Consider the following 12760-nt stretch of genomic DNA (forward strand, 5'->3'; position numbering starts at 1 on the left):
ATTCACTTACCTTTAGCAAGAAGTAATCAAAAACAAGATGATTTCAGAATCAAAAACAAGATGGATTTGAATCAATTTCTCGAACTTTTTAACCCATAGAGTTTTGTAGAAAAAAAGACGTTTTTTGTTGAACCTTTTTTGCTTTGAACTTTTAATTTTTCCACTTAATCTAAGTGTATGTCTATTTTTTGCAGTAAATCTTTATAAAAATGTAAATGTCTTTAACCCATCTAGCTGTAGCGTAATGAATCATCTACAGTTGGATCTTAAAGAAATATATATGTGCAATACAGATTCTAAGCACAATCAAACAGAAAATTGTCGAGAGCGGCATTCGAAATTCGGCATGAATTTGTCATAAAAAAATTCTTCAAGTAATTTTCACGATTTGCATCACATTCAAATAGGGCAGAATGAATTTACATCGAGATTCGTTAAATTTAGCACCTGATTTTTATTTAACGCGATTTTTTGAGATTCAATTTATTCCTAATTTCTTTTTAAATAATGCACATAATATTCTTGCGATTCAACAAAGTTTCGTTTTTTTTTGTCAATACTATATTCGACATGGGAAAAATGCACTAAATGTGTGATTGAATTAAGCATCTTGTGGATGACGAAAGATGTTGAAAGGTTTGTCATAAAAAAAAAATTCTTCGTTGAAAAATTTGAGTGTTGCTAAAGCTTTTGAAAGTTCCTAACATTAAATTCAATGTAAATAAATAATTTGTTCAATTTGGCAGAATAACAACAAACAAAAACGGCAAACACATCGACAAACCGATCGAAACAAATCTCTTCAATGATTGTAATTGTGTTTGAAGAGACTTTGTTCGATCTTAAGCAATCTGACGAAGCAATCCATATATAAATAAATTTCAATACAATATCTAAAGAATGAACTTTGGAAAAAGGCGGCGATTCTATGAATTTCAAAAGTAATTTCCATCTAAATTAATTTTTAACAACCATCATTTTGTGTTTAAGCACTTATAGAATACTAACTTTTCTTCGGTTGAAAAAACGCTTTACGTTCCAGAAATATTTGCACTTCGAAACATATATGCTGTAACCGTATTCTATTTTGTCGGTCATTCTAATATGAGTGTGTGAATTTTGTGACGATGTTTCCTTCAAGTATTCAATTTTACTTTGAAATGGTCAATTTTGGTACATTAAAAAAAAATTGGTTTTGCTACTTAACTAGTAGCAAAATAGTGCCTACAAGTACAAGAATGAAAAACAATTCAACAAAATAAAGAACAGTTTCTGTTGGAATTTTGCGTTGCAAATGCTTGAATGAAAACCTAATCGAAGCTAATCTATGTAAACAACGGCGAACCGAATCTAATCAACCGATTCAAAGCGTGGCGATGGACATCGTTTTTCGGCCTTGAATGGTTCACTGATTCCGACCAAGCTCGTCACATTTTTGCTACTGTGGAAGTACAACAATACGAATCGTTGATCTTCTTCAAGGTCAACGGTATCGGGAAATTCTAAATGATAGATGACTTTGTCGTGCGGATAATCACCGTTCGGTGCTTTGCTTCGTGATGTGTACTCATACGTAATGTAATCATCCAAGCTGTCGAAATTTTCCTGCAAAATATTTCAAGGTTAACGTGCGTGTGAGTGAAGTGAATGCGCGAATAATTTATTTACCTTGTAGATTCCCACCCAATCACTGCTCATTTCGTCAAAACCAAGTGGCAACGTATATTCGATGTTATTTTCTTCACCGATCTCCCATATGTGCAACGGTGTAAATTCAACCATTTTGTCCGTTGGATCCTCATAAACCTTTTGAAAATATCATATCGTTTTAGCAATTAATACAAGACTCTTCTTTAGACAAGAAGAATTTATCTGCATTCCAAACGACTAGCTACACTGCAACATTTTTGAGTGTAAAGACTAATATTGAGTTGTGGCAATATAGAGGTTTCAACTATTTTAAGATGAATTTACACCGAAATTTGGCTAAAATGAGTTATTTTCTATGCGTATGTTCAAACGGCTACTGTTTATATACGCGCTAATACGTAGGCACCCACTGGTGCCGAGTCTGTGTATTTACATGTATTGTAAATTTTGCACTCAACAACTTATACAATACATACAAATTTACAGACTCGGCACCAGTGCGTGCCTACGTATTAGCGCGTATATGAACAGTAGCCGTTTGGACGAACGCATAGAAAATAACTCATTTTACCCAAATTTCGGTGTAAATTCATCTTAAAATAGTTGAAACCTCTATATTGTCACAACTCAATATTAGTCTTTACACTCAAAAATGATGCAGTGTATCAATGTTAAGCTTACATTTATCGTAAATTCGCTGGTAACTGGTTTGTGGTCACTTATCGTGAATTGCGGATGGCTTCGATATGATGTTTGCTCGGTAACTAGTTCCATGTTCTTGAAGGCAGCTTGCGGTGTTTTGTAAAGGATTCGATCACACCAAGCTGGTCGTCGTCTGTAAAAAGAATGTTTTTCCTTTAGTTTTTTTTTTCCAAAGTTGGGTAAATCATTTAGAGCAATAACACCGAAACTCACTTTGTGTCATAGTCATTGGTACCATGTTCGAATTTGAATGTTGGCGGAAAAGCGGGCAATCGTTCTTCTAATTGGGCAAATGCACGGCCTTGACGACGTATCATCGACAATTGATCGAGTTCAACCAGTTCATCCAGCCTATCCCTGTGAACCATTTCCTTTATATCACTGTGTGAGAGCTCATCCTCTTTTGTCAACCGGAAATTTAAATCGCCGAACCAAAAAACGTAACTAAAGTGCACGAGAAGAAATATTTGCTTAGTTTATCATTTCTAATGTTTAAACGGAAAGCTCTCGAAATGTCTTCTTTTGTTTATTATTAACATGTATATCACTTACTCATGCTGAAAAATGTCTCGTGTTTTCTTAACGTGAAATTTGTGCTCGTCAACGATTTTTTCAAAATCTTTTATCCGTTCGTCCAGCATATGATCATGGGCGGCCAAGTGCGAATTTACCAGGCATACCGACACGCCATACAACTTAAATCGAATGCTCACAGCTCCTTTATTACCCTAGAAATGAATGGTTTTTGAGAGAGTTTTTGAATGAACGGCGAATGAATCGGCCGGTCAAGCTGATTCACGCATACATACCCACATGCCACCTAGGCCAGTTCGAGTGTATTCAGTTTCTACTTCGCGTACATGCAGCAAGTGTTTTCGCTTCATGAATACCACCAGAAGTAAACCTTGCATTTGCAAGGATTTGATTGCCACATAGCCACGTTCGCTGAGTAATTCCTTGAATCGTTGCGTCCATGGATCATCTTTGAATAAACCCTTTACCATACTCTGCGGTTGGCTATTTATCTCTTGCAAACTGTAGAATTGACGAATTTGAATGACTTTTTGTTTTTATGATTCATTTTTTGCAACTGATTAAACCTCATAGGACATTAGCCTCTTAAATTCAAGAGAGTATTACAACGGGAAAAATTACCCAATCACAATAAAATCCGGTTGGTGTGTGTCCATTTCAGATTTCTTTTCCAATCCCAGCAATATGTGAACCGGCAAATTTTCCGGATATTTTGAGCTTACGTTCCATGTTAAGATATGAAATCTGATTTTGTGGGCAAAACAAAAAAGACCAAAGAAATTTGATTACAACAGCTATTTCGTGGGAAAGAGAAGCTTATCACAAGATAAGAATTGCACATGTGTATTTCTAAAGCATGCTAAACTAAAATTGAAACATTTAATCAAAATCAACTTTTTTTTCTTCATACCAATTACATAAGTGTAATTTTTCGCATAATTTCCAAGAATTCTTCTGACTTACTGAGATTTCCAATGTTCAAAGTTTGCTGCCATTGTTTTTTCAATATGAAGTACACTTTTGTGAAAGTTTTAAGTGAAGAATCCTAAAAAGATCCACGGTCAATACAGAATTTTTTTTGCCTGAAACAACAACAAAAAAAAATGCCCAGAAAAAAGTACGTTAGCCAAAACAATAGCATTAGATTGTTCAAAGTGTTTGTAAGAATGCTAATTTCAAATCGCAATTACATCTATCACATCGAGGAGTCAAAGTAATGAGAAAGAAAGCGAGCGAGAGAGATAAATTGAAATGATAGTTTCGAAATAGCGCATTAGCGTTAGTAAATTGGTTTTTAATAGCGTCTTTCGTCTGAATGGAACAGAATAAAAATATGTATAATACAAAACTAACTAATCATTAAAAATAATTGTGACGACATTGTGGTAGTGGCGTATTCGCTTAGGCAATCATTTGAATAAAATTCCTATTTGAATTGGCATTACGGCGCAATGCGAACGATATCTGTATTGTATGTTGTTGTCATATGTTTATTGAATCGTGCCAGTTTTGTTGTTCAAACGTGTGATCCAGTGTGTGAGATCATACATACGACAAACGACTACGACTGAATAATCCAATAAATAAATAGAGATTGTTGGTTTGGTGCCAAGCGAGAATTAGAAAGAGATTTTATTGTTTGCCTTCAACCGGAGCGCAACGTAAGCCTCAAATGACAAAGTGAAACTATGACGATAATAATAATTCATACACGAATTATATAGCCTTTGTATGTACGAACGAAGATTCTAACGATTTATCGTAAAAGTTTTATATACGAGAGGCTGTCGCATTCAAATTGTTCAACAACGATGACAACAAAACCTGTGCAGAGAGACACACACACAGAGAGAGAGAGACGTCATTCTGTGATTCATCACAAAAATATACCACAATTGTATTTTAGATGGCTTTTTTTCGCATCTATTCGTTCGTTCTTCTGTTTGCTTGAAAGTGTCGCGCAGCAGGAAAGTACTTTGTTCAATTTTCCTCACAAGATGTATAAATTGGTTTTATGTGCATGCAATTGCAAGGCCAACAAACATATGTTTTCATGAACTAGGTCACGGTTGCGCGCCATGATCACGGTGCACTGCCGACGCCAAAAAAATTGCAGTCGATAATGTTGGTACAAAAACAAAAGCAGCTGCGACAGCACGAAAACAAGGAAATCACACAAATAATTCATTTCCATCCATGTCAATTGAAATTTTGTACTTTTTCTTCATTGTTTTCAATTACATTAACGTAGCGCCGTTGTCTTTGTTCAAGCAAAAAACTTGTATTGACCTTAATTTGCATCGTACAAGTGCTATTACGGAACGATGGATTAAGTGGCTTTACAGTGGTAAAATGAAATGGTGAATATTGCCATTTTTCGTTCGATACAATTGTTGTGTTTTTCATTATTCGTTGTACAAAAGATTAATTGTTGACCCAAATCAATATTCGTTTGCTTAGCGCCTATATTCCAAAACAACAACAAAAATTGAGTTTACCGAAGAGACTTTCTTTTAATTACAACTCGGTTTTTTTTAATCACTTGGAAGAGAATGAAAAACAGCACAAATTACACTTAATCGCACGCAAATTTTCACTGATTTCTCTCGCTTTCTGCATCACATTTTTTTCTTTTTTTGAAAAGAATTGATTTTCGCAATTGATTTGTTTACATTCGACGAAAATCCACATGATGACTGATCAAACATTCTTATCGAACATTTTAAACCCACGAAAATTTCACACGCACTATGAAAATGATGACCAACATTCTTCTCAATACAAACCATTCAATTTTATTTAAACAATTTATTTCAACACATTCGCTAATTTTGCAATGACGTCATTAATTTTGGACATGAAATTCGATTCGAAATCAATGAAATTCGATTGATTCGAAGCACGTACGATTTGAACAAAAAAGAAAATTCTGTTCAAATCTCTCGCCAAGCACAATAGAAAAGCGAGTAGCGAGAGTTTACTCGCTACGGAATATTACACACAGCAAGAGAAGAATGAAAAAATAAAGTAATTGTTGTCATTCCAATGGCCAATACAAAACATATACTGAGGTAAGAATCGCAACACGCGCCCCATATGAGCCATATAGAAGTGGAACAATTGTGCATATATAATCGACACCGAAACAAATGTCAGTGAAGACAGAGAAAACACAATCGCTTACTTTGAACGTCAAGTACTTAATCGCAACAAGTCAAGTACATGCCTTTGTTTTCGCACACTCTCTAAGTACTTGCAATCGAGTAGAACGTCGTTGAATGAAAAACCGTGTGAAGCGAATGGCACGATTCGATTTAAAATTTGTACGTTGAAACGGGCATATGTGTGTATGTAGAAACCTGTTTGTCTATTGAAATCAATTATGTTCATAATTGCGACTATTACTTAGGTGCTCGAGTGTAATTTTATTTGGCAACACTAACACAAATACCATAATCACACACTGTTGTCGTCGCCGTCGTCGAGTCAGTGCATTGCGTCCCTGTTTTGCAGCATCAACACAAATGAACCGGTCGTTTAGAGTCATCTCGCTCACACCTATTGGTGTATGCATTAGTTTTAAAGAATTTCCACTACAGATGGCCTAACTTATACTATAACGCATCGGGCCATACTGTAACTATATTCACGTGAAAGCCACATCATTTGAAATTAGTTTTCAGTAGGTGTTATTTTACCAAAGCGTTAACAACATAATTTTTTTCACTTACAATCATGTCAAAATACGTGCCGAAAAAACAGCATTTGCGGGAAGTTTTACTTTTCTTCTATAGTTCGAAGAAAACTGCTGCTGAAAGTCATCGTTTACTTTTGGAAACTTATGGTAGCTCTAATGCTCCATCGTCTAGTACATGTGAGTACTGGTTTCGACGCTTCCGAATTGGAGATTTTGACGTGAAAGACAAAGAACGGTCAGGTCAGCCAAAAAAGTTTGAAGAAGACGAATTGCAAGCATTATTGGATGAAGATCCATGTCAAACGCAAAAAGAACTTGCATTGGAGTTGAACGTAGACCAAGCAACCATTTCCAGACGTTTGCATGCAATGGGAAAGATTTGCAAGCTGGGAAAGTGGGTTCCACATCAACTGTCTGAAGAGCAGCGCAAAGCACGGATCGTCACATGCAAAAAACATCTTGCAGAGCACAAAAAACACAGTTTTTTATATCGAATTATTACCGGCGATGAAAAGTGGGTTTATTACGAAAACCCCAAGCGTAAAGCAGCGTATGTTGATCCCGGCCAACCGGCGTCATCCCAGCCAAAACGAGATATTCATTGCGATAAGGTTATGCTGTGCATCTGGTGGGATATGAAAGGAGTCGTATATTATGAGCTGCTAAAACCAGATCAAACGAATAATAAGGAACGCTATCGACGCCAATTGAATGATTTGGCTCATGCATTGGATGAAAAACGGCCATTAATAGCTCGAAAACACCACAATGTTTTGTTCCACGATGACAACCCTAAGCCACATCGTGCAACAATCGTTAAAAATAAGGTAGAGCAGCTCGGTTGGGATCGGCTTGATCAGCCCGCGTACTCTCCAGACCTTGCTCCTTGCGACTACTATCTATTTCGATCGATGCAGATTGCCCTGTCTGAAGTACGCTTTCAAAATGAGGAAGAAGTGCGAAAATGGGTTGATGACTACATAACCTCAAAAGACGAGGACTTTTTCAAGCGAGGAATCAACAAGCTGCCTGAAAGATGGCTAGAAGTCATAGCTAACGATGGCGAATACATTGGTTAATGTACTCATTCATTTTATTATTTTAATAAATGTATCTATGAACTCAAAAATTCTTCAAAATTAATGCATACACCGATACATGCAACGCATATCAATTTCTTCTTCTTCTTTCAGCAAGTCAAAAACAAATCAGGTAGAATAAAACGGTCGACAAATAATATGTGCCTTTTGAAGAAAAAAAAAATGCTTTTCGTTTTGAACTTTCGACCGATTTAGCATCAGCAAAAAAAAACTTGGATTTATTTTTTAATTTGAACATTTTGCGTTTGAACTCTTATTAAAATTATTATTATTGAATGGCATTTTTGGATTCTCTTAGTTACTTTTGAATTTAATCGCGGCTATTGCTCAGACTTATTATTACTCATAATCATATCCTGCCACTTTTTTCCGACCTTCAATCGATCATCGACTGGCATACCCTCTGTAAATTGTTTCAAGCCCATTCCGAATATTGACGCCCTTGTTGCTGCTAGTAACATAGATTCGAATAAGCGTGCAGCAGTTTCGCTTTCAGGATATTGAGCAACATGTTGAGCTGCAGCATTGATAGCGTACACCAGGAGGGGACGGATTATCTTGTGATGTTGTCAAAGTAGATAGAGTGCTCAAGGTCTCTGCCACTTCTACCGAATTTTCGATGCCACCAAAACCAGACTTCGTCTTTTTCGCTGGGTGTTGTTCCGCTAGAATCCCGACAAGAAATTTGCGAATAATCGCATTGCGGATAGTTGGCGAGTACCCTGCGAATACTCTGAAATGTCATGCGCAGCCAACTTCAGGTTGGAACTGTACTGTTGTTCGCAGCGCGAATAGTCGCAGGGTATTCAGCGATAACATTTTGCGGCAACTTTTATTGTGGATTCCTATTCGCATTGCGAGTATCCGCGGATATGCGACGGAATGTCGGCGTACACCTATTTTACCGCAAATTTCTCGTCGGGAATGTTATAAATTGATGTACTTGGCGCTATGGAATTGAGTCATTTTAGCTATATCATCATCATTGAAATATAAACAAATATGCGAACCATCTATTTGTTGATTTTGAAATGGTGCCATATCCAACGAAGGTACTTGCGGTGAACGAATTGTCCATACAGCGGGGTGGTGGATGGTTCAAAGTGTCATCTTCTTCGTACTCGACTATAAAATTTGATTTAAATCGATAAAATTCATCAGTAATTATTATTTGTTGGTTATTCGGATTTTTTTTTCTCGATATAAATCTCAACAAAAGTGGTTGTACTCACCTATTGGGTTGCTTTTCTCGCTTTTGTTGCTTTTCTAGCTTGTTTCGCTTTTTGTGGTTTCGACTTGGAGTTAAATCGTATTGTCCATTTGATCGTGATGGTTTGAATGGTGGTATGTTGTTTTTTCATTTTATAAGATTTACCGTTCGTCGAATTTGCTGCACCATCACGTTGTTGGTCACGCTTTATGTTTGTTGTTTGTTGTGATGACATTTTAGTATGGTTGTATCAAAGTACCATACCAATACTTAACCAATACGTGTCAATAGAATACTTAAATAGATAAATCTACGTACGAAAACGAAAAAACATTTATTTTTTAAAGAAAGTCCAACTTTACATTGAATATGTTAAGAGAACTTCCTTTCAAATCAAGAAAATTATCACTACCAATCGATTCAATGAGCTGCAACGTCCATTTTTTCATTGATTGAAATCTCTTTTCAAAAAATGACTCCAGTTTGGTGCAAAATGTGCGAAAAACAAATTTATTGGGCTTTTATTTGCAAAAATGTATTATAAAAAACTATAATTTGGCCTTTATAGAGATCAATCGAAAGCATATTTCATTGAGATTCAAATAAGTAATTTTGAATAAGTATGTAGAACATAGTTTATGACATTTGACCACTGTTTACACACAGAATGCTTCGGATTCGTTTTCGTCATTCATGGGTGCCAACCTACAATTTGCTGCCAACTTAGAACTTCGGTTCGTTTTTTTTGACAGAAGTTAGTATGCGTGTCGTGTCAACTCATCTAATATCTTTTTCTTCTTGTTCGGTTCACGGTGGTAGTATATAAAGTGCGATAGGTTCACTTATTTTGTTGTCGGCTTTTTAATATTTCATCGGCAAATTGGTGGAGAACAATTAAACAAAAATGAGAAATCCTCTTATTGTTGCGATAGTTACCATTTCATTGGTTGCATTGAATGCGGCCGGTGTGCAAATCGATTCAAATATTCAAAATAAGAATGTTGAGCGCACCATCGATTTGACCACGCAATTGGTTAAGATTTTCCACAAAATCACACTTGAGAATAAAGCGACCAAAGAATGGTCTGGTGTTTCATACTCATTTGCTGTACCAAAGGATATCCGTGACAATTTGGCGTACATTTCCATTCGTGATGCACTCAAGAAGGAACTGAAAGCAACGGAAGAGAAAACTGCTGACGGTTCATTGTTCACCGTATCGGTGACCAGTTCATCACCGACACCCGTTTTGCATGTTGAAACTGTCTTCTCAAAATCGTTGGAACCATATCCAACGCATATCACACAAAACGAACGACAATTGGTGCGTTACTTTGACAGTGCCTACTCCTACAGCCCGTACAGAACTGTCACACAAAAGACCACCGTTCAACTTGCATCAAAATCGGTCGAGAGCTACACCACTGTGAAACCATCCGCACAAGTCGATGGCACCATTACATACGGACCATACGAAAATGTTGCACGTAAGTCGAAATAAAAAATTGAAAAGTGTTTTTTTTTTCTGGAGCGATATTTTGATGTGAATCATCTCTTTCGATAGCATACTCAACCGAACCAATTACCGTTCACTACGAAAACAATTCGCCATTTTTGACCATCACAAACTTGGAGCGCGTCATTGAAGTGTCACACTGGGGCAATATTGCTGTTGAGGAAACCATCGATATCGTTCATTCCGGTGCCGTTTTGAAGGGTTCATTCTCTCGTTACGATTATCAAAAGGATGCCCGAAGCAATCAACCAAGCGTCAAATCATACAAAACCATTTTGCCAGCATCAGCCACCGAAGTTTACTACAGGTAAGCACACACACACACACACACACACACACACACTGTTGGCGAAGCACACTTTTTTCTTCGAAGATTGGAATGAAAAATCAGCGTTTTACTTTGATGAGTCTTATGATTTCTTATTTCGAATCGATTTTCAGAGATACAAACGGTAACATATCCACATCGGCAATGCGCATTTTGAAGGATTCAGTTGAATTGGACTTAAGACCACGCTTTCCATTGTTTGGCGGATGGAAAACTCACTACACCATTGGCTACAATGTGCCAAGCTTTGAGTACTTGTTTAGCAGCGGTGATCAATATGTATTGAAAATGCGTGTCATTGATCATGTCTACGATGATATGGTCATTGAAAAGGCAACCGTAAAAATTATTCTGCCCGAAGGAACGAGCAACATCAAATTGATTCCACCGTATCCGGTGACCCGTTTGCCTGACCAAGTGCACTACACCTACTTGGATACCGTTGGACGGCCAGTGATTGTGTTTACCAAACAAAATCTCGTCGAAAATCACATTGTCGACTTCAATCTGAAGTACAATTTCAGCAAAGTGCTCATGGTCCAAGAGCCATTGTTGATCATTGGATTTTTGTATGCGCTATTTTTGATCGTGATTGTATGGACGCGTCTAGACTTCTCTATCACCAAAGACAATGCCGCCACACACCATCACAAAGACTAAATTTAACAAAACAAAACAAAACAAAACAAAAAAATAAATAAACCGTAAAAAGATGCAGATCAAATAAAAGAAAAACAAACATTCAGCGGGTAGAAATCAACTGCATTTAAAACCAAATGATTTCAAACGAAATCAATTTACTAATTCAACCAAAATGCGATCCTTTTTTTTAGCTTTTATAACGAAATGAATGAAATGAAAGGCCCCGGACATTTGTAGAGCATTTAAACCATTAATTAAAAAACAAACAAATAGAAAGAAAGAAGAGAGAGAGAGAGAGAGAGAGTGTCGACATAAGAACAAATATTTTGTAACCGGATTAATTTTCGATTGGTGATTCGCACACGCACATTACTCTGGTCTCATAAAACATTCATTGAACTGTGTTAAGCGAATGTTTTACGTAATGTAAATCTAGTAATATTCCTCTTATTTTTCTTTGCTGTTGTTTGATCACACTGCAAACAAGTCCAAACATTGTCTCTTCTTTTGTTTCTTTATTCACACCGAGAATTTGCGCGAAATTAAATTCATTACCAAGATAAGAAATTAAAATCACACATTGAGCCACTCGTTTGCATTCCAGTGGCTTTGTTTAACTATATTTTCATTTAAGTAGATGAAGAGAGAGAAAAACAAATAAATGATTAATAAAATCTATCTATTCTTTGTTTTATTATTCATTTGATCCAAAAATAGCAGATTTTTTTTCGGTTTACACATTCTTCTTTTTGTTTCTAACATAGACATGGGAAATAAATAAAAAAAAATGAAACAAATGTGGATTTTTTCTTCATTTTCTTTTGGTAACGCTTGAATAATAGAAATGATAGGAAAACTAATGAGACCTCCGGAAAATGGCATCAAATTTTTAAAAAAATAGAAATAAGCAAACAACTTTACTTAGAGACTATGACAAGGAGAAATGTACATTTAATTGAATAATTTATAATGGGCGTCATCAACTGTGACGGTGATTGATTCAAGTCCGACACAGATTGCATGCCATGATAAGATTCAGAGAGAGAGAAAATTATATGAGTCATTAGTTGCGCTGCAAGACATCAGATTCGAATGTCGCCGATGGTGACATTAAAGTAGCCAATAGAGTGGATCATATGATACAATTCATGGGTAAATGAGATATGCTGTTCGTTTGATATATATATATATGAATGTCCGAGAATGAAAACGCAACTTCTATGCACAACACATATAAGTGAAACAAAAATAAAAAATTTATTGAAATGAAACAACAAAGTCGAATTTTTTCAAAGTGTAACAACAAAAAAGATTTTTTTAAAGTGTAACATCGGTATGTTGTTACACTTACTACATACCGATGTTACACTTTAAAAAAATC

The 12760-nt window shown here is 36.1% G+C and overlaps 2 protein-coding genes and 1 long non-coding RNA gene across 8 annotated transcripts; 1 reads left to right on the plus strand and 2 right to left on the minus strand.

Moving 5' to 3' along the window:
* Positions 1-120: 120 nt before the first annotated feature.
* LOC129576584 (inositol polyphosphate 5-phosphatase K) lies at positions 121-6043 on the minus strand. 5 transcript variants are annotated; one of them, XM_055461850.1, is made up of 9 exons: positions 5385-6043; positions 3850-3968; positions 3508-3630; positions 3162-3387; positions 2905-3080; positions 2566-2796; positions 2332-2485; positions 1669-1806; positions 121-1605 (listed from the first exon to the last, which is right to left on the minus strand). In XM_055461850.1, exons 2-9 carry the CDS (start codon positions 3879-3881, stop codon positions 1351-1353), a joined length of 1335 nt encoding a protein of 444 aa, XP_055317825.1. In that variant the 5' UTR covers positions 3882-3968; positions 5385-6043; the 3' UTR covers positions 121-1350. The 5 variants fall into 5 exon arrangements, with proteins under 5 accessions (XP_055317825.1, XP_055317824.1, XP_055317823.1 ...); XM_055461849.1 differs by having other exon boundaries at positions 5673-6040; XM_055461848.1 differs by having other exon boundaries at positions 3850-3931; positions 5673-5966.
* A 1808-nt stretch (positions 6044-7851) lies between these two features.
* Positions 7852-9563, minus strand: LOC129576590 (uncharacterized). Of its 2 annotated transcripts, XR_008688895.1 has the most exons (4): positions 9306-9320; positions 8916-9203; positions 8694-8808; positions 7852-8632 (listed from the first exon to the last, which is right to left on the minus strand). It is a non-coding gene; the product is annotated as an uncharacterized LOC129576590 (long non-coding RNA). The 2 variants fall into 2 exon arrangements; XR_008688894.1 differs by having other exon boundaries at positions 8916-9563.
* Positions 9564-9624: 61 nt separating this feature from the next.
* Positions 9625-12057, plus strand: LOC129576586 (dolichyl-diphosphooligosaccharide--protein glycosyltransferase subunit 1). The gene is made up of 3 exons (XM_055461853.1): positions 9625-10380; positions 10458-10716; positions 10851-12057. Exons 1-3 carry the CDS (start codon positions 9798-9800, stop codon positions 11395-11397), a joined length of 1389 nt encoding a protein of 462 aa, XP_055317828.1. The 5' UTR covers positions 9625-9797; the 3' UTR covers positions 11398-12057.
* Positions 12058-12760: the final 703 nt, after the last annotated feature.

Source organism: Sitodiplosis mosellana, unplaced genomic scaffold, assembly GCF_009176505.1.
Source record: "Sitodiplosis mosellana isolate CC-2019 unplaced genomic scaffold, AAFC_SMos_1.0 Smas_scaffold_6191, whole genome shotgun sequence".
In the NCBI taxonomy this organism is placed as follows: Eukaryota; Metazoa; Arthropoda; class Insecta; order Diptera; family Cecidomyiidae; genus Sitodiplosis; species Sitodiplosis mosellana.

Excerpts from the sequence above, each read along its gene's own strand:
- LOC129576584 (XM_055461850.1), bottom strand. The coding sequence starts at position 3,881 with ATGGCAGCAAACTTTGAACATTGGAAATCTCA. Across the intron at positions 2,486-2,565 it reads ACCAATGACTATGACACAAA|ACGACGACCAGCTTGGTGTG; the intron begins GTGAGTTTCGGT and ends TTCTTTTTACAG. Across the intron at positions 1,807-2,331 it reads CCAGCGAATTTACGATAAAT|GTTTATGAGGATCCAACGGA; the intron begins GTAAGCTTAACA and ends TATTTTCAAAAG.
- LOC129576586 (XM_055461853.1), top strand. The coding sequence starts at position 9,798 with ATGAGAAATCCTCTTATTGTTGCGATAGTTACCATTTCATTGGTTGCA. Across the intron at positions 10,381-10,457 it reads ACCATACGAAAATGTTGCAC|CATACTCAACCGAACCAATT; the intron begins GTAAGTCGAAAT and ends CTCTTTCGATAG. Across the intron at positions 10,717-10,850 it reads GCCACCGAAGTTTACTACAG|AGATACAAACGGTAACATAT; the intron begins GTAAGCACACAC and ends ATCGATTTTCAG.